This window comes from Nothobranchius furzeri, chromosome 17, assembly GCF_043380555.1.
Source record: "Nothobranchius furzeri strain GRZ-AD chromosome 17, NfurGRZ-RIMD1, whole genome shotgun sequence".
Lineage (NCBI taxonomy): Eukaryota > Metazoa > Chordata > Actinopteri > Cyprinodontiformes > Nothobranchiidae > Nothobranchius > Nothobranchius furzeri.
In genome coordinates, this window is record NC_091757.1 from 50,247,222 (window position 1) to 50,267,719 (window position 20,498).

Consider the following 20,498-nt stretch of genomic DNA (forward strand, 5'->3'; position numbering starts at 1 on the left):
CGGCCTGATGCATTCACGAGAAGGCAGCAGGAAGAAGATTACTGAGGGATTAAGACACACGTGGGCACACGCAAACACAAGTGGACGGATTGGGGATTCAACCTCCATCCATCTGAATGAAGCCACCTAACTGATACTGACACCCTGGGTGGTATCATGGAAGAAGAGGAGGAGTCGACAGAGGCTCATTGATTTTTAAACCCCCATGGCCCCGCCTCCTTCCTCCTGCATCATCATCAAAAGCTTCAACTGATCTGTGAGAAGTACAGAAGGTTGCAGATTCTCTCTGTGGTGTCCCACGGTGCCTCGGCACTTGAGATTCCAACAAGCTATTTCGGATTTTTGTAAATGCATCAGATTATGTTAAAAACTAAAGTGTCAGAAGGGAAGATATTGAAGAGAAAGTTCTATTTTTAAACCCTCGCTTTGCCAGCGCACGTTTAAAACACGAGGCAACAAGATGACTGGCAAACCAAACGTTAGATTTCGATCTGTTCCAATTTTGGCTCGAGCACTCTTCGCCCCACAAGCAAAAATCTCAGAATTTCATCCTCGGTTATAAAATGAGTCAAAGAAAACCTGATCTGCGAAGAGTATAGCCTCGAGCGAATTTAAATAGGGAGGGAGGGAAAATTTAACGCACAAAGACGTTTTTATTCTTCTGGACCTAAAGGACAAATAATGTATTTTTTTCATTGTGGAATGAAAATTCTGCTTTTCCAGGAACTAGTCGCAATAAAGTTGGCTGTATTTTGAGCTTGAACGTTAAAAATAAAATAAAATTTGAACAATTCTCTAAAGAAATGTCAGGTGTAGCTACAGGCAAAATGTAACAAGACATCCTATCCTTTTACCTGCTTATAAAATCTCACAAATCTCTCCAGTCTCAGCTCTGATGGCCAGCCAGAGCATTCCTCTCTTTTTCCATGGCTTTGAACTCAGTGGTCACTTCGCTGACCCCCGACCTCTTGGTACGGGTGTCACTGGCCTGGTCCTGTCGGCTGTTGACCAGCGCACCGGACAGCGTGTAGCAGTTAAAAAGCTGGTGATGCGGGATGCGGTCGCAGCCAAACATGCCCTGCGGGAGGTAAAGATCACCCAGAGACTGCACCACGAGAATGTAGTGCGGGTCCATGAGGTGCTAGCTCCGTATGGACGACCCTTGCCCAGAGACCCGTCTCAGCTCGGTGCCCTGTACATCGTCCAGGAGTGCATGGAGACCGATATGGCCCGGCTGCTGGACCAAGGACCTTTACCAAGAAGTAAGAACAAAAAGTGACTTATCTACCTCGTATTTTATGGTCTCTTTTTATCACTGTTGTACTTTTTTTTTTTCAGCACTTTGACTCAGCTGTCATGCTGTTTTAAAATGTTCTAGCTTACATAAATAAACTTTATGGGTCTGAATGTAGTAAAATATTTGGTGATCTATGCTAAGAAATGAAGCTGTGGGTTGTTGAGTTATCGTAAGGTTGGAGGTTTGATCCCGGCTCCCGCCAGAGAATTTGAGTCAGAAGAGATGAAAAATTTAATTGTTAAGCAACATTGAATATTGTCCCAATCCTAGCTCCATAGACTCGTCCTCTGTTTAATTCTGCACAGAGAAAGACCGTTTGTGTAGAACTAAACAGAGGAGGAGTCTGGCAGGCCAGGTTAACTTTGTGTTTCCTATCAGGAGTCCATTTATGCACACTATCAGTTCATCTAGGACCCATACAGGTTTCCCACTTGTGCATTTGAGGTCTGTTGTATTGACCCAACTGGGCTCCAAGCTGCCATTTTTGGCCCGTATCATCTAAGAACCCCATTACACAAATATATAACAAAATATCAGAGTAGTGACCCCTGATGCACGTCTGATGAAATACTAAAATTTCTAATAGTTTATGTCATTATTGGTATTTTTTGTATAATAGTTTACTGTCTGTAAAAATATGTTTTTTGTATATTTGGAATACTTAAAATTAGTTTTGGCTTAACATAAATTTTATTTCAATACAAGCTTAGATTTGTCTCTAAAGTGCAATTTTAATTAAATAATTGGGCTCATTTACCCCCCTACACACACACACACACACACACACACACACACACACACACACAAAGAAAATGCATATAAAAATGTATCTGTACTCTGTAAGTTGTGAGAAAACGAGTACTTCGAGTTTGTCACTACATGTGATTTTTACTCTCAAACAGGTCACGCCACCCTGCTGTTCTACCAACTGCTGAGGGGACTGAAGTTCATCCACTCAGCCAATGTCCTCCACCGAGACCTGAAACCTGCCAACATTTTCATCAACACAGATCAGCTGCTGCTCAAGATCGGTGACTTTGGGTTGGCCAGAATAGTCGACCCGCATTATTCTCACAAGGTGAGCGACACACGCCGATGTCCTCTAACTCAAGAATTTCCTGGAAGCCTCTCTGATGTTGAATTTGAGTCAGAAGAGATGAAAAATGTTACTTTTTTATGTTGCGTTGTATTTCCTAGATAAATCTGAGATATTTTTCGCAGTGGGAGTTTGCATGCCATCTCTCTTTCCATTGGATTTTGAGCAAATCCTCAAGCCCAGATCCTGTTTGATTATTAGAATGACCTCTTGGCCTAATGTAGCACTAAACAGGCTGCACTCTTGCAGAGGCAACTGCTGCAAATAGAAAACCAGTCGGCTGCACATATTCTGGCCATCTTAAAGTTGCCAAAGCACGTCTCTTTTCAGTGTAATATCAACGTTGGCGTCACTATTCTGATCCTGTTTATGAACAGAGACTGCAGAAAATAACTGCATTTGAAAATCACTCCCCAGAGCTAATACATGCATTTAGGACAAGTCTGTATTATTACAATAATTATAATACTCTAGCTTTATGGCTGCTGATTCTACATCATCACATGAAATGTTGCTGACCTGTGCTCCCTCTCCAACACAAACCCTACTTTTAGGGTGGCACATTTAGCACAAATCAAATGCTGATTGAAGACTATAAAAGATTAACGAGAGGCTTCACCACTCCACCGTTCTGTTTTAATACGTTCTAAGATTCCACAGCTGTAACTGTAACACTAGCAGGGCTGGATGTGCGAGCGTGTTTGCGTCCCGGGGTTCGTGCATTTGAAGAAAAGCGATCTGAAAGGCGATCTTTGTCGGCTCTGAGCACAGGACCAAGGATCAGCGGGGTGCAGACACAGGGGTGCGTTTTAGAGGAGAGGGAGGAGGACGAGGACAGAGGAGTGGAAAAGACGCAATATGTGATGACTAAAAGGAAGGATAAGGGTGAGAAATATCAAATTCTGAAGAAGGAAAAATGAGAGTTGAAAAGAGATGAAAGCAGAGGAAAGAGAATGAAAACAATTATGGATGTGTAGCGTCATTCTTTGTAGCGTCTTCGTCTTCGTCTTCCTCCGCTTATCCGGGTCCGGGTCGCGGGGGCAGCATCCCAATTAGGGAGCTCCAGGCCGTCCTCTCCCCGGCCTTGTCCACCAGCTCCTCCGGCAGGACCCCAAGGCGTTCCCGGACCAGATTGGAGATGTAACCTCTCCAACATGTCCTGGGTCGACCCGGGGGCCTTCTGCCGGCAGGACATGCCCGAAACACCTCCCCGGGGAGGCGTCCAGGAGGCATCCTGACCAGATGCCCAAACCACCTCAACTGGCTCCTTTCGATCCGGAGGAGCAGTGGTTCTACTCCGAGTCCCTCCCGAATGTCCGAGCTCCTCACCCTATCTCTAAGGCTGAGCCCGGCCACCCTACGGAGGAAACTCATTTCGGCCGCTTGTATCCGCGATCTCGTTCTTTCGGTCATTACCCAAAGCTCATGACCATAGGTGAGGATTGGGACGTAGATCGACCGGTAAATCGAGAGCCTGGCTTTCTGGCTCAGCTCCCTCTTCCCCACGACAGATCGGCTCAGCGTCCGCATCACTGCAGACGCTGAACCAATCCGCCTGTCGATCTCCCGATCCCTCCTACCCTCACTCGTGAACAAGACCCCGAGATACTTAAACTCCTCCACTTGAGGTAGGACCTCTCCCCCGACCCGGAGGTGGCAAGCCACCCTTTTCCGGTCGAGAACCATGGTCTCAGATTTGGAGGTGCTGATCCTCATCCCAGCCGCTTCACATTCGGCCGCGAACCTACCCAGCAAGAGCTGAAGGTCAGAGCTGGATGAAGCTAGGAGGACCACATCATCCGCAAAAAGCAGAGACGAGATTCTCCTGCCACCAAACTCGACACACTCCACACCACGGCTGCGTCTAGAAATTCTGTCCATAAAAGTGATGAACAGAACCGGTGACAAAGGGCAGCCCTGGCGGAGTCCAACCCTCACTGGGAACAGGTCCGACTTACTACCGGCTATGCGGACCAAACTCACGCTCCTCTGGTAAAGGGACTGAATGGCCCTTAACAGAAAGCCACCCACCCCATACTCCTGGAGCGTCCCCCACAGGGTGCCCCTGGGGACACGGTCATAAGCCTTCTCCAAATCCACAAAGCACATGTGGATTGGTTGGGCAAACTCCCATGCCCCCTCCATCACCCTTGCAAGGGTATAGAGCTGGTCCACAGTTCCACGGCCAGGACGAAAACCACATTGCTCCTCCTCTATCTGAGATTCAACTATCGATCGGACCCTCCTCTCCAGTACCTTGGCGTAGACCTTTCCAGGGAGGCTGAGGAGTGTGATCCCCCTATAGTTGGAACACACCCTCAGGTCACCCTTCTTAAAGATGGGGACCACCACCCCGGTCTGCCACTCCCTAGAAACTGCCCCCGATGACCACGCAATGTTGTAGAGACGTGTCAACCATGACAGCCCTACAACATCCATAGCCTTGAGATACCCAGGACGAACCTCATCCGCCCCCGGGGCTCCGCCGCTGTGTAGTTGTTTGACTACCTCAGCAACTTCTGCCCCCGAGATCGGACAGTCCATCCCCAGGCCTCCCAGCTCTGGTTCCTCCTCGGAATGCGCATTGGTGGGATTGAGGAGCTCCTCAAAATATTCCTTCCACCGTCCAACTATAGCCTCAGTTGACGTCAGCAGCTCCCCATGCCCACTGTAAACAGTGTGAGCGAGTTGCTGCCTTCCTCTCCTGAGGCGCCGGACAGTTTGCCAGAACCTCTTTGGAGCCGATCGATAGTCTTTCTCCATGGCCTCACCAAACTCCTCCCACGCCCGAGATTTTGCCTCGGCAACTGCCACTGCTGCACCCCGCTTGGCTATCCGGTACCTGTCTGCTGCCTCCGGAGACCCACAGACCAGCCACGCCCTGTAGGCCTCCTTCTTCAGCCTGACGGCTCCCCGAACTCCTCCTTGAACCGTCACCTTATCGTGGTGGAGGAGTTTGAGTGCCCTAATGATCCTAGGAGCTATGTTGTCTGGGGCACTTAGTGCCCCTGGTAGGGTCTCCCATGACAAATTGGTCTTAGGTGAAGGGTGAGACAAAGAACGGTTCGAAGGATCTTTCATGGCGGTTAAAACGAAGAGTCGGAGTACCCGGCCCGGAGGGTTACCGGGGTCCCACCCTGGAGCCAGGCCTGGGGTTGGGGCCCGTGAGCGAGCGCCTGGTGGCCGGGCTTTCGCCCATGGGGCCCGGCCGGGCCCAGCCCGAACCGGATACATGGGCTCGTCCAACTGTGGACCCACCACCCGCAGGAGGAACATGAAGGGTCCGGTGCAATGCGAATCGGGTGGCAGACCAAGGCGGGAGCCTTGGCGGTCCAATCCCCGGACAAGAAAACTAGTTTTTGGGACATGGAACGTCACCTCGCTGGCGGGGAAGGAGCCGGAGCTTGTGGCAGAGGTTGAGCGGTACCGGCTAGATATAGTCGGACTCACCTCGACACATTGCATTGGCTCTGGAACCCGAGACCTGGAGAGGGGTTGGACACTCTACTTTGCTGGAGTTGCTCCGGGTGAGAGGCGGAGGGCTGGGGTTGGCTTTTTGTTAGCCCCGAGACTCTCTGCCTGTGTGTTGGGGTTTACACCGGGGGACAAGAGGGTAGCTTCCTTGCGCCTTCGGGTCGGGGAACGGGTCCTGACTGTTGTTTGTGCTTATGGGCCAAATATCAGTTCAGAGTACCCACCCTTTTTGGAGTCCCTGGGACGAGTGCTAGATAGTGCTCCATCAGGGGACTCCATTGTCCTGCTGGGGGACTTCAATGCTCATGTGGGCAATGACAGCTTGACCTGGAGGGGTGTGATTGGGAGGAACGGCCCACCTAATCTGAACTCGAGCGGTGTTTTGTTATTGGACTTCTGTGCAAGCCGCAGTTTGGCCATAACGAACACCATGTTCGAACATAAGGATGCCCACCGGTACACTTGGTACCAGGGCAGCCTAGGTCACAGGTCGATGATAGATTTTGTAGTCGTATCATCTGACCTGCGGCCGTATGTTTTGGACACCCGAGTGAAGAGAGGGGCGGAGCTGTCAACTGATCACCACCTGGTGGTGAGTTGGATCAGATGGCAAGGGAACATGCCGCGTAGACCTGGCAGACCCAAACGCATAGTGAGGGTCTGCTGGGAACGCCTGGCAGAAGAACCTGTCAAGACGGTCTTCAACTCCCACCTCCGGCAGAGCTTTGACCACGTCCCGAGAGCAGTGGGGGACATTGAGTCCGAGTGGGCCTTGTTCCACTCTGCGATTGTCGAGGCGGCTGTTGCTAGCTGTGGTCGTAAGGTGGCCGGTGCCAGTCGTGGTGGCAACCCCCGTACCCGCTGGTGGAAATGTCAACTTGATTGATCTTTGAAGTTTAATCAGAAGATTTTAGTTACTTTTTCTTGTTCAGGGACCATAAACACACTTCGTATTAATTCAGACAGTCAAGTATATAGTTAAAAAAGGAATTTTATTCTTTTTCATAAACTAATGATTTATACACGACAAGATGTGAACAATAAGATGTGATTTACGCCGGGGACACACCGGCCGCCGAAGTGCCGCGAAAAGGGGACCGCCTTCATTCGGCGCCCTTGTTATCCTATTCTATAGACCACATGGGCCACTGAAGGGCCGCGCGCCGGCGCTCCAGCCCGTGCCGTGCAGCGATCGTTTCGGTATCTGCTCTATTATTTTTTTTCGCAAGCCGCGGGTGAACCGCGTCAATTCTGGCAGGAAGTCAAACCTATACATGAGATGCAGGCTGGTAAATTTAACAAAATAAAGCATTTCAAAATGTGTGTGTGTGTGTGTGTGTGTGTGTGTGTGTGTGTGTGTGTGTGTGTGTGTGTGTGTGTGTGTGTGTGTGTGTGTGTGTGACCACGTGAAGGGGGTGTGGTTTTGGGTGTCTTTCAACCGGAGCAAACACACACGCGGACAGACACACACACAAACAGCAAGGGGGAGGGGGGTGTAGAGGAAAAGAGCAGAGAAAAGGCAGAGAGGAAATGGAGGACATCAAGTGGTTAAGAGAAAAACTACGAGGCGCGTCTCGACCGGAGCGGAGAAACAAGCGTCTGGTCTGAACTGAGGAGCAGCAAGCAGCGAGCGAAGAGCGCTTCGCCTCCCAGCGCTTCACGGCGCTTTGGCGGCCGGTGTGTCCCCAGTGGCGTGTCCAGATCTTTTAAAATGGGGTGGCCCAGGTGAGGCACAATTTTGTGCATGGGTGGCACTAATGGTTATGATTTTTTTTTTGTTTTATCCCCAGGCCTTTTGTGGACAATGAAAAGCCGATTTAACGGTAAATTAGTGTGGTGGCACCTGGGGTGGCCAATCAGATTCCAAGGGTGGCATGTGCTACCCCTGGACACGCCCCTGTGTGTCCCCGGCCATAGTGGATATGAGGTGATGTAATGTGATGTGTGAGGTGGTGTGGTGTAAGCTAGATGATTAGCAGAACCTTCTTTGTATCTGAAAGAAATTGTGGAGTCTGGGTGTAAAATAATTTGTTGTCTGCTATAAACTAGAGAGTTGGTTATTAAAAACAGCATCAGACACCAACTGTTGTGTCCACTACCCTTGTGGAGACCCCCCAGTGCAGATCCAGGACCGTCAGAAGTCGGGTGACCTCAAGGTATCCGAAGCCGTAGATTAACTCCGATACGACCCGTCCAGTCTTGAGGTATCTCCGAGTCACAACAGGAGCTGGAATGCTTGTTTGCGTCCAAGGTGGAAGTGTGGCTCTTAAAGTGAGCGTCAAGGCCTGGGCGGAGACGTATTTCATCCACACTTCCTGTTAGGAAAACGCTTCTGAAAGAGGCGTCTCCTGGCGGACCGAGAGAGCGGCACTGAGGCAGTGGTAGACCGCACCCCCCTCGACCCCCGCGTGCGCTGTCGACGTTTCTCAATCTAAGAACGAGTTGTTAACAAGCGCCTGCGCACAAGCACACACTCACACAAGACTTACTGCTCAGGAGAAAAGCAGACACAGATTCCGCGGCATTTTGGAGGATTTCCTGTTAAACGCGATCATTAGACGAAAAAAAGGGGAGGAGGGCATTTTTTTTCAAGGAGGCGAGCGGCTCAGGGAGCCAGCGCGTCATATCGACTGGTGAGTGGCTGAGCCAGGTGGAGGTGCGGCTGCCTCACCTGGTGACCAGTGCGGTGCAGCCACGTAGTACTCATTAATTATGATTGATCTGATTTGTTTAACACTGTGAATAAGAAGGTTCACAACTCTTATGTGAGGTGAATATTAACCTTAATATGCATCTTATTGCAATGTGTATGAGTGTAAACAATGACTGACTTGTTAAATCAAACACGCACGGATCATAAGATCTGATGTGTGTCATTAAAAGAGCAATATTCATTTCAAAGCCATCATTGCTTTAAGGACAGATTATTCAGACATTTGATTTAAACATCTTGTTCATTAATCACACATGATTATTTAACTTATAACTGTAAATTCATGTAGGAGCTCCAAGTAGGCTTGATTTTTATTTAAGGTGAGGAATCACTCACCAGTCTGACTTTTACGCAGAGAGTGCATGACCTTGGGAGACTGTTTTGCCTCCAGTGAGGAACAATAAGTGGGCAGAGGTTGATTTGTGTGTCTGGATCCTCCAGCCGGTGCAGCCTTGACTTTGCAGTTTCTGGTGTGTATGAAAGGTTATGCTGTTTCAAATAGATGGTGAAAACACAGAAATGGTTTCTTTTTTACCTTGCTGCTGACGGTTTCGTTCGCGGCTGTGAGCTTCCTCAGAGCTGACGCTGATGGTGGCGTCACTTCCTACTCCGTTTATCTGCAGGCAGCAGAGGACGTTGTCGCCCTCTGCTGCCAGCTCTCCCCTCTCCGACGATGCAGTCCCATGCGTGATCCAACGTGTAAACCCCATCGTCTCTGTTCATGGTCCCACATCCACGTCTCCTTATCTCGATAGCTTCTTTTATCCATCTTTTGTATTTCTGTTGTTCGGTGTTTATGATCCTTGTGTTGTCCCAGTCCATTATGTGGTTTTCTCTTGTGCAGTGATCTGTTACGGCTGACTTCTTTATTGTGCTTTCTGCTTCTTCTTTTGCTGCTCTTGTGTGTTTTCGACTTGTTTCTTTCTCGCACTCCTTTCTATGTTCTATTGTTCGTGTGTTGAGTTGGCGTCCGGTTTCTCCTATGTATGTTTTATTGCAGAGTTTGCATGGTATTTTGTAGACGACTGCACATTTATGTCCAGCTGGTATCTTGTCTTTTGGGTGTACTAGTCTGTTTGCAGCTGCAAACGAAACTGTCAGGAGCAAGGTAAAAAAGAAACCTTTTCTGTGTTTTAAAAAAAGAACCAACAATGCCGTTAGAAAAGCAACACAGCAAGAACATGCCAAAGATGTTTAAAGATGGTGGAAAAATTGACCCCTTTGATGCGTGACAGATGGATGGATGTCAAATTCACACTTTTAAATAAAGCACCACATTCATACCTACTCAGAATTTATTTTATCTCAAGTTTGATGGCGACTATAGATTTGGGCAGAATTTCTCATTTAAACTATATAATTTTTTATTTCTAAATGATGCTTGTAGTATCCTCTGTATCCCAAATGTTATCTAAGTTGTTTTTATCAGATTACCCAGAATCTGCAGTACAGGGAGATTACATTTTCAAACAATTTGTCTAGCAGTGCACCTTTCAAATGTTTACCTGAGAGATAATTAGGGCTTGAGGGTATTAGAAAAACATGCTGCTGCCATATTGATCAATATTTCTCAACATCATTATGGGATGCCAGTGGGCATTGAGGGCAATGAAGGTCTGTTACCTATAATTGCATTTTGTTTGTGTCTGGGGGTTATTGAAGGTTATTTAAATACTTATTTTGCGAGAGAGAGAGAGAGAGAGAGAGAGAGAGAGAGAGAGAGAGAGAGAGAGAGAGAGAGAGAGAGAGAGAGAGAGAGAGAGAGAGAGAGAGAGAGAGAGAGAGAGAGAGAGAGAGAGAGAGAGAGAGAGAGAGAGAGAGAGAGAGAGAGAGAGAGAGAGAGAGAGAGAGAGAGAGAGAGATTTCAGCTCATCACAGAGCACTCTGCATCAGTTTCTGCTTTGTTATCTGCTGCCATGAAGATGAAAACAGACACCAGGGAAGAGAAAGACAGGCTGTAAGGAAGGTGCACCAAGCGCAGAACAGGCATGGAGAGATGAGGAGCAGTGATACAGGATAATAAATGTGGTGAATAAAGCAGGGGTGATGAAGGAGAAAAACAGAAGAGCAAAATGTGACTCAAGAGAAGGTGATAAAAGAGAGAAGTAAGAAGAGATGGATGAATAGAGCTGTCAGACATCCTAACATCTCATTCACAGCTGCTCAGAACTGCTGTGAATCTCTGAAAATCATTTAACACCATGTTCTAACTTCTAAAAAAGCTGGCCTGGAATAAACCCACTCAGCTGAGATGGATGTGTGTGTAACGATTACAGATGTTGGTGGTCAAAATGAATCAGATCTCTGAGTCATACCCATAATCTGCTGGTCAAAAACTTTATTTTATTTTAAAGATTGTTTATCAAGTTTTAAAGCCAGCTTAAAAACAGAATTCTTAGAAAATCCATATCTTTTAATTTCTGGTGCTACAAGCAGAATAATGCAGAATGAGTGTCCTGAAAGCGTGCAGAGTGATTTGATTGTTTTCTTTGAAGAGACAAAACTTTTGGTTCAAGATTACTGCCCTAGTGTCTGAATGGGATCCGCCTAAAAATAGCTTTAAGTAAAAATTAGGGCCGGGACTTTAACGCGTTAATTATGATTAATTAATTAGGAAAAAAATGACGCGTAAAAAAAATGTACGCATTTAATCGCAGCTTGCATTTCGAGCAAGGCAGAACCTTTGTCATTGCACGATTTCCTCTTAGATCGAATATTAGTGATGGGAATTCCGGCTCTTTTTAGAGAGCCGGTTCTTTTGGCTCAGCTCACCAAAAAGAGCTCCCAAGTGGCTCCTCAGATTTTCTGTTGCGTAGATAACCAAAATAATGCAAAACTATGTGTAAAATGATTTTCTAATGTAAAAAAATGCTATATATCAAATATTTATCATTTCTATGGATTTAATAACTGAACACTTTCAGAAATCTCCACTTTCCGACTGCTGGCGCTCATTTTCTCACCGTCTTCGTCGCACTCTCCTCTCTCTCTCTCTCTCTCGCCTTTTTCCTCCTCCTCATTCCTTCTCGTCTCCCTCCGCCCGCATGTGCTCTGCTGTGTGTCTGAGTCTGATCCTCCCTCTTCCCCGCCCCTACTGCTCTGTGTGTGGACAGTCTGGACAAGCAGTAACACATGCTGACCAATCGCCTGTGGCTTTCACCAAAGCAAAAGGGGAGGGGGGAGGGGAGGGGATGGCTCCCAATGACGAGCCGGCTCCCGTCGTTCACTTCAAAGAGCCGGCTCTTAGAGCCGGTTCGTTCGCGACCGACACATCACTATCGAATATCACTTTCGCACACAACAATGTACAGTTCTAATGGCAACTAAAACGGAATAAAAACAGAAAGAAGTTGCCTTGCTTGGACTGATGCAGGATTTGGGAAACACGTCCGCCTCTTTTCTTAACTGGGAAAAAAAACTTCCAGACAACAACGGAGTCCGTGTCGCGGACATTTTTCAGAGATTGATACTGCTGCGGCTGCCCGGTGGCACCGGAAACTTTACAAAAGCTGCAATAAGTTATATTTTTAACATTTACGTAACATCTGTGCAGCGCTGAAAGCACCAGACAGAATAATTATGTGCCCTAACAGTAGTTTATGAAAGTAGTCAGACAAACCAGAGGCACCTGGCTGCCACTGGGAGAACGCTTCGTTCTCACTACTCTGTAAACAATCACAAACAACGTGTCTTAAAGTTGAAAACAGAAGTTTAAGTTAAAACAGAAACACTCTGAAACTTTTCTGATGATTTTCTAAACAATTCTGTCGGGGAATTCTATGTTTCTGAGACGAGTCACTGTCCAAACATCACATGAATTACCATCATTAAGCAAAAGCTGTCATTAGCGAAGGGGCGGATGCTTAAGTGCATCAGGGGCAACGAGGAACGGGAAAGTTGTGATCAGGCTGGAGATCACACCGGATTGGCTGCTGCAGGCGTGAATCTGCGGGTCTGCAGCACCCCCTTCTTAACGTGACATCAGGACTTCCCATGTAAGGAAGGTCCGCTCACCTGTTTGCCTAATGTTTGATTCTCTGTCTCATAATTTTAATGAAAAGTTTTGCTTTGAGAGCACATTTTCTTGAACAATTAAAATGTGATTAATTTAGATTACCGGTAATTAATTGCAAAGCCTCTAATTAATTAGATTAAATGTTTTGATCAAGTCCCAGCCCTAGTAAAAATACCTGAGTTTACAAAAAGGGTTTATAGCTGATATCTTAGAAGGAATGGGGTGAAACATATTAGCTCGAGGCAATAAATGTAAATGAAATTGAGGAGATTGGAAATTTTAATGATAAATGTCCTAAAATTTGAGGAGTTTTAATTTATTTTTTATTGACAATAAAAAACAGGAAAAGTGGCTGCTCTTATCAAAGCTGCATAGGTCCTCATCAAAAAGTCCTAAATTGAGTTAAAAAAGCAGCTAAAATTATATCTTAAAAAATGTAAAAATATTTGGTTTTCAGAACAATGAGTCTAATTACTCTGTAACAGAAAAGTCCAAATTCACCAAGTGATTATGTGCATTTTGCAGGTGCACATTTTTACAAAGACACCCTTTTGCACCTCTTTTTTGCACTTTGAAATAACATCTCTGCACTGGTGCAATTTGTGCATATTTGAATGAGATATCATGCACACATCTAAAGGAAAACACTTGTTTTTCACTGTTTGGGTAAAATCATTTGATTTTTGAAACACTTGCACTCTTTGCAGTTTTCATTTACCATCAAATATTTACAGATCCTTAGAGCTCGATGTGTGTGAGCCCCAAAAGAAGAAGAAACAAGAAAAAAGGAGCAATCTGCTGGACTCTTACTGCCACCAAAAAATGGGGCAGGCATGTCAGGAAAAGTCTAATTCACCCTTATCGGTTATGGCTGCCTGCATTGATGGCATTTCTACAATTAAATTGTTAAAAAGTGCATAAAATTCTGTAGCTTTTTTATGTTTAGAAAGAAAACCTTCAGTTGCACCTTCACATCCAGAGGATCAACCCTGTGATCATCTTGTTATACAATCACTGCCGCTGCTTCATCATTACTGACGCAATGAGCGCTTGTTAAAAAAAGTTTAATTCTCTCGTTTTTATCACTCCTTTCCAGGGTTATCTGTCTGAAGGTTTGGTAACTAAATGGTATCGTTCCCCTCGTCTGCTCCTGTCCCCTAATAACTACACCAAAGCCATAGACATGTGGGCTGCTGGCTGCATATTGGCTGAGATGCTCACTGGACGGATGCTGTTTGCAGGTAGTTTCACTTATAAATGCACCCTTGTGTGTTTCTGTTTTCTCAGTAGGATTCCTGTGTGACTAAACACAGAGCTGTGATGAAAAAGGAAATTTGTTAAATTATTGCATTCAGGTCCAGATTTGTGTCAGTTTTAGCTGCAGGAATGTACAACACTGCCTTGACGATCGCACCACGGAGGAGTTTTTCTTTCCGGAGTGTCCTCCACCAAAGACACTTCTATACTCTGCTTCTTTGCCTGACCAGAATAACAATGATGATTGAGAAACACACCCTGTCGGAAGGAAATATATTTCTAACTGACAAGCTGGTTTCATCCTACACCAACCCTCTCCCTTCAGAGCTGACATCAGAAACTCAAAAGGGTCATCTTCTCCCCGTCATTCCTGCTTGAGAGCCTTTCACACATCAGGTGTCTGGAATGCTTTACTCACCTCTCGCTTAGCAAACAAGGGATGGAGGGCAACACACCCCATTTTTTTGTATACCGGAGGGAAAACACTGCACTTAACAGCAGAATACAAGGCTTGCTCTTCTCTCAGAATGAGCAACGTGTGGATATAGCACCCCCTGCTGTTTGTCCTGAACACAATGATGAAAATAGAAATCCACACTGTGTGTGTGCTGCTGTCAGCTGGAAACATCCATAATCCATAATCTCTCACGTCAAAAACATTAAATTAGCTAAAAGGGCTCAAATACACAACAGCTGATTTCTTCCAGTGTGCAGAGTGGCTTAAAGTTGGTTTAAAATGGTTTGTTGGAACTAGTTATAGAGACAAGTCTAGTTAAATTAAAAAAGATTATTAATTTCTTATGATATTTAATAATCTCTCACCAATTATGTGTACATTTAGGAGCAGTAAACCCAAGAGACTTGCAGCCTGCCTGGACCCTTTTAATTAAATCTTCTAACTTTGGTTTTTCTATCTCCTGACAGCTCTCTCAGCCCCCAGTTATCCTTGTTTGACTTCATTTCTTTCCTTATGTAACTGATTCTCTGTCTCCTCTCGCTGCTTGCCTCTGATTGGACGTCTCTGTCCCCCAGGAGCCCACGAGCTGGAGCAGATGCAGCTGATTCTCGACACAGTGCCGGTGCTGAGAGAGGAGGACAGGCAGGATCTGATGCAGGTGACACCTTGGCTGCAGGACGGATATCTGCAATCTGATATTGACAGATGTTGTCTGTCAGCAGAAAGTAGGCAGCAGTTATAAAATGTGGCTGATGTGCACAGAAAACATTTACAGCATGACTTCTGACTCAGTTGAAATCTGCTTTATCGCAGTTTAATTCTGCAAATGCAAATAAATAAATAATAATTCAACATTATACAAATAGGAAAAGAATTTAAAATTGCTATTGGATTAGTTGTTTTTTTAGCAAAGAGACAGAAATCAAACCAATCTTACTTTCTAAAGTAAAATATAAATTAGAAAATAAATAAATAAAGACCTGTGTATAATTTCTTTCCTCCATGTTTTTTCTAGGTGATGCCTTCATATGTCAGTAATGGGTGGAAAGTCAGGAAACCCTTTTCTGAGCTGCTGCCTGAAGTGGATGCTCAGAGTGAGTGCTGGCAGTAAAAAAGGGGTTGTTGTGTAAAAAGAAACAGAAACCAGATAAATAAATAAAAATACAGTTTTTCAATGACCGATGAAAAAACAAGTTAGGAATTTTAAAAGGAACTCGCTTCACTAAGCTCTACTTATCTGCTTCCCAGCTGTGGATTTTCTGGAACGCATTTTGACCTTTAACCCCATGGATCGTCTGACAGCTGAAGAGGCCCTGTCCTACCCGTTCCTCCAGCAGTACTCCTGTCCCGAGGACGAGCCCACCTCATCACATCCCTTCCGCATTGAGGACGAGCTGGACGGCCTCATTACAGATCAAAGTCTGAGTAACAGTCAGACCTCCAGCTTTTACTGGGAAAGGTGCTGATCCAGCTTTTCAAAATGTTTTTATCATTATTATTATTGTTAGTAGTAGTAGTATTTAATTATTTGTTTTTGTAGCTGAAATTTAGTGAGTCCATAAAAAATCTGGACAATTTGTTTGATTTTCCACCAAAGAAACAACTTTTTTTTTTCTTCAATGCTATCCAAAAGCCATGAACCACACCTTATTTATTTATTTTAACTTTCAAAAAGCCAGTTGGTCTTCCGTTTTGAAAGTTGAGCAGTAGATTTCCATAAAGAGCAAGTCAACCCCTACCGCAGTCAAGCCTGGGGCACACCAGAGGCGGACACAAGTCCCGCGTGATGTTGTGACTATCGCACAATTTTCCAAGACGCGCTCAGCGTAACAGCGCATCCTGTGTTTCCACTGGACTTCTCAAAATCTCGGGCGCAGCGCATTCCCCTCTGCCTCTGGTGTGCCCCAGGCTTTACTTCGCTCCCCACTTCCTGTTTGAAAAATGCAGAAAGCCGCAGTTTGGCCATAACAAACACCATGTTCGAACATAAGGATGCCCATCGGTACACTTGGTACCAGGGCAGCCTAGGTTGCAGGTCGATGATAGACTTTGTAGTTGTATCATCTGACCTGCGGCCGTATGTTTTGGACACCCGGGTGAAAAGAGGAGCGGAGCTGTCAACTGATCACCACCTGGTGGTGAGTTGGATCAGATGGCAGGGGAAGATGCTGCGTAGACCTGGCAGACCCAAATGCATAGTGAGGGTCTGCTGGGGACACCTGGCAGAAGAACCTGTCAAGACGGTCTTCAACTCTCACCTCCGGCAGAGCTTTGACCACGTCCCGAGAGCAGTGGGGGACATTGACTCCGAGTGGGCCTTGTTCCACTCTGCGATTGTTGAGGTGGCTGTTGCTAGCTGTGGTCGCAAGGTGGCCGGTGCCAGTCGTGGGGGCAACCCCCGTAACCGCTGGTGGACACAAGAGGTTCAGGGAGTCAGGCTGAAGAAGGAGGCCTACAGGGCGTGGCTGGTCTGTGGGTCTCTGGAGGCAGCAGACAGGTACCGGATAGCCAAGTGGGGTGCAGCAGTGGCAGTTGCCTAGGCAAAATCTCGGGCGTGGGAGGAGTTTGGTGAGGCCATGGAGAAAGACTATCGATCGGCTCAAAAGAGGTTCTGGCAAACTGTCCGGCGCCTCAGGAGAGGAAGGCAGCAACTCGCTCACACTGTTTACAGTGGGGATGGGGAGCTGCTGACGTCAACTGAGGCTATAGTCGGACGGTGTAAGGAATACTTTGAGGAGCTCCTCAATCCCACCTATGCGCATTCCGAGGAGGAACCAGAGCCGGGAGACCTGGAGATGGAATGTCCAATCTCTGGGGCAGACGTTGCTGAGGTAGTCAAACAACTACACAGCGGCGGAGCCCCGGGGGCGGATGAGGTTCGTCCTGGGTATCTCAAGGCTATGGAAGTTGTAGGGCTGTCGTGGCTGACACGTCTCTGCAACATTGCGTGGTCATCTGGGGCAGTTCCTGTGGAGTGGCAGACCGGGGTGGTGGTCTCCGTCTTTAAGAAGGGTGACCTGAGGGTGTGTTCCAACTATAGGGGATCACACTCCTCAGCCTCCCTGGAAAGGTCTACGCCAAGGTACTGGAGAGGAGGGTCTGATCGATAGTTGAATCTCAGATTGAGGAGGGTAGGGTTAGGGTTAGCGTCCTGGCCGTGGAACTGTGGACCAGCTCTATACCCTTGCAAGGGTGATGGAGGGGGCATGGGAGTTTGCCCAACCAATCCACATGTGTTTTGTGGATTTGGAGAAGGCTTATGACCGTGTCCCCAGGGCACCCTGTGGGGGACGCTCCAGGAGTATGGGGTGGGTGGCTTTCTGTTAAGGGCCATTCAGTCCCTTTACCAGAGGAGCGTGAGTTTGGTCCACATAGCTGGTAGTAACTTGGACCTGTTCCCAGTGAGGGTTGGACTCCGACAGGGCTGCCCTTTGTCACCGGTTCTGTTCATTATCTTTATGGACAGAATTTCTAGGCGCAGCCGTGGTGTGGAGTGTGTCGAGTTTGGTGGCAGGAGAATCTCGTCTCTGCTTTTTGCGGATGATGTGGTGCTCCTAGCTTCACCCAGCTGTGACCTTCAGCTCTTGCTGGGTAGGTTCTCGGCCGAGAGTGAAACGGCTGGGATGAGGATTAGCACCTCCAAATCTGAGACCATGGTTCTCGACCGGAAAAGGGTGGCTTGCCAACTCCGGGTCGGGAGAGAGGTCCTATCTCAAGTGGAGGAGTTTAAGTATCTCGGGGTCTTGTTCACGAGTGAGGGTAGGGGGGATTGGGAGATCGACAGGCGGATTGGTTCGGCGTCTGTAGTGATGCGGACGCTGAGCCGATCTGTCGTGGTGAAGAGGGAGCTGAGCCAGAAAGCCAGGCTTTCGATTTACCGGTCATTCTACGTCCCACTCCTCACCTATGGTCATGAGCGGATACAAGCGGCCGAAATGAGTTTCCTCCGTAGGGTGGCCGGGCTCAGCCTTAGAGATAGGGTGAGGAGCTCGGACATTCGGGAGGGACTCGGAGTAGAACCGCTGCTCCTCCGGATCGAAAGGAGCCGGTTGAGGTGGTTTGGGCATCTGGTCAGGATACCTCCTGGACGCCTCCCCGTGGAGGTGTTTCGGGCATGTCCTGCCAGCAGGAGGCCTCCGGGTCGACCCAGGACACGTTGGAGAGGTTACATCTCCAATCTGGTCCAGGAACGCCTTTGGGTACTGCCGGAGGAGCTGGTGAAGGTGGCCGGGGAGAGGACGGTCTGGAGCTCCCTAGTTGGGATGCTGCCCCCGCGACCCGGACCCGGATAAGCGGAGGAAGACGACGACGACTTTTCTAATCATTAGCTGCCTTTAATTCCGCTTCATTTCAGGTCAGAACGCCTAAAGAATTGTTGTTCAAGAGTTTTTTTTCTCAAAATCACAAGAATGATTGACTTCTTTAGGAAAACAGAAAAGTGAGGTGTGGCTCAAGATATTTGCACTACACTAAGTGGACTAAATGCCTTTTGCATTGCCCAAAAAATAAAATCAAACCTACATCGTACTTCTAGGAATGAGCAATTCACAATTTTCGAGGATCAAATTCTAAAAATTCCTTGAACTATGTTGTGTGTGTGTGTATGTGTGTGTGTGTGTGTGTGTGTGTGTGTGTGTGTGTGTGTGTGTGTGTGTGTGTGTGTGTGTGTGTGTGTGTGTGTGTGTGTGTGTGTGTGTTGGCCTAAACTTGCAAACCATTGAGCACGCTGCTAATATTTAGCATATATCATGTTTTTCATTCCTCAATGTTTGTTTTTGTTCCTGCAGATCTGACAACAGTTTATCAACAAATACGTGCTGGCAACAGTCAAGTGGGAGATGTCGCTGCATGCCTGCAGAACAAAATCTATCTGACCTTGGAGACGTCACCGATAATGAAGAGGTGCAGAAGGACCCACGGGCTAATTCCAGCTCAGTGACAGAAGAGGCTCAGGTTGGAAAACGTCTACGCTTTAGCCTTATTCTGACAGATTTGTGCTCTTTTTATTTTTAGAGAATTGTAAACAACAACTAACCGCATTTGCTACAATAGGGATGCTTTTAAGCATAATAAAGTGATGCCATAAGATTTTTGAAACAAGTTTAAAGCGATCAAATCAGTCAAGTAGACATTAGAAGTGCAGTTATTTAATTTTGCATCCACCTAATTGTTTCTCCAACATGATTTCTTTTATAGATTGACCCCCGGAAATATTCCCACAGCAGCTCAGCAGAGCGTTTCTTGGAGAACTCCCACTCCTCTCTGGAGCGGGTGTGTGGTTTAGTGTACGGGGAGCTTGACTGTGGCCGCTCCTGCGATTACAAAGTGGGTTCTCCTTCATATTTAGATAAAATTGCCTGGCGAGAAGGAAAGCCTCAGCACTACTCAGAACCTAAACTGATTTTGGATCTGTCTCACTGGAAGCAAAACAATAGCAGCCTCCCCTTGCAGGCTGAGCCCGTCGGCTGCAGTGTGGAGAACCTGGGGGAGATGAACGAGGAAGACGAGGAAAAAAAGGAGGAAACTGGGGATTTGTTCCAGGAAATCTCTCGTTGGGTGGAGACCACTCAGTCTCGTCTGCACTCGCCCAGTTCCAGCCTTTCAATGGAGCAATCCTCACCCTCCTGTTACACCTCCTCTCCTCCCCTCCCTCTCTCTCCCACTGACCTCCCAGTATTCCACATCAAGGAAGTTGTACAACAGCCATCACCTGAATTTGACCTGGGCAGACTGAGCCCTCCTTCCACACCTTGTTCCAACCTGCTTCCCTCCATTTTCCCTTCATCTCCCACAGCTTCTGTTCCTCCTCAGTCACCTCCCTCGACCACACCGCTTGTGCAACTCTCAGAATCTCAGCCCCTTTCCTCCACCTGCTCCATGTCTCGGTCAGTGAACGCCGACTCAGCGGAGTGTCTCGCTGTCAAGCAAAAGGAACGTTTGTTTGACCTGGACGTCTTTATATCTCGAGCGCTGAAACTGTGCAGGCAGAATAAGGAGAAAGTCAGTGGGAAGAAAGGAAAAGATGGAAGGTGGACAGAGGAGAGCAAAATGCCAAACATTCAAGTATCCCCACTTCCAGAGCACAGGACGTCACCATCACAAACTCCCAACTCCTAATGATGTTCTCCAACTTCAGGTTCTGCACAACATTTTAAATGTTAGCACTTGCAAAAGCTTACTGTACACTGA

At 47.0% G+C, this 20,498-nt stretch overlaps 1 protein-coding gene across 1 annotated transcript; it reads left to right on the forward strand.

Annotated features, from left to right (window-relative positions):
- The first annotated feature begins 773 nt into the window (after positions 1-773).
- mapk4 (mitogen-activated protein kinase 4) lies at positions 774-20,495 on the forward strand. Its single transcript, XM_015972817.3, has 8 exons — positions 774-1,262; positions 2,200-2,375; positions 13,692-13,836; positions 14,885-14,967; positions 15,325-15,403; positions 15,558-15,768; positions 19,097-19,262; positions 19,506-20,495. Exons 1-8 carry the CDS (start codon positions 896-898, stop codon positions 20,424-20,426), a joined length of 2,148 nt encoding a protein of 715 aa, XP_015828303.1. The 5' UTR covers positions 774-895; the 3' UTR covers positions 20,427-20,495.
- The last annotated feature ends 3 nt before the right edge of the window (positions 20,496-20,498 follow it).

Coding starts and splice junctions, on each gene's coding strand:
- mapk4 (XM_015972817.3), top strand. CDS start 896: ATGGCCAGCCAGAGCATTCCTCTCTTTTTCCATGGCTTTGAACTCAGT. Junction 13,837..14,884: donor TGGACGGATGCTGTTTGCAG/GTAGTTTCACTT, acceptor TCTGTCCCCCAG/GAGCCCACGAGCTGGAGCAG. Junction 19,263..19,505: donor CAGTGACAGAAGAGGCTCAG/GTTGGAAAACGT, acceptor TTTCTTTTATAG/ATTGACCCCCGGAAATATTC.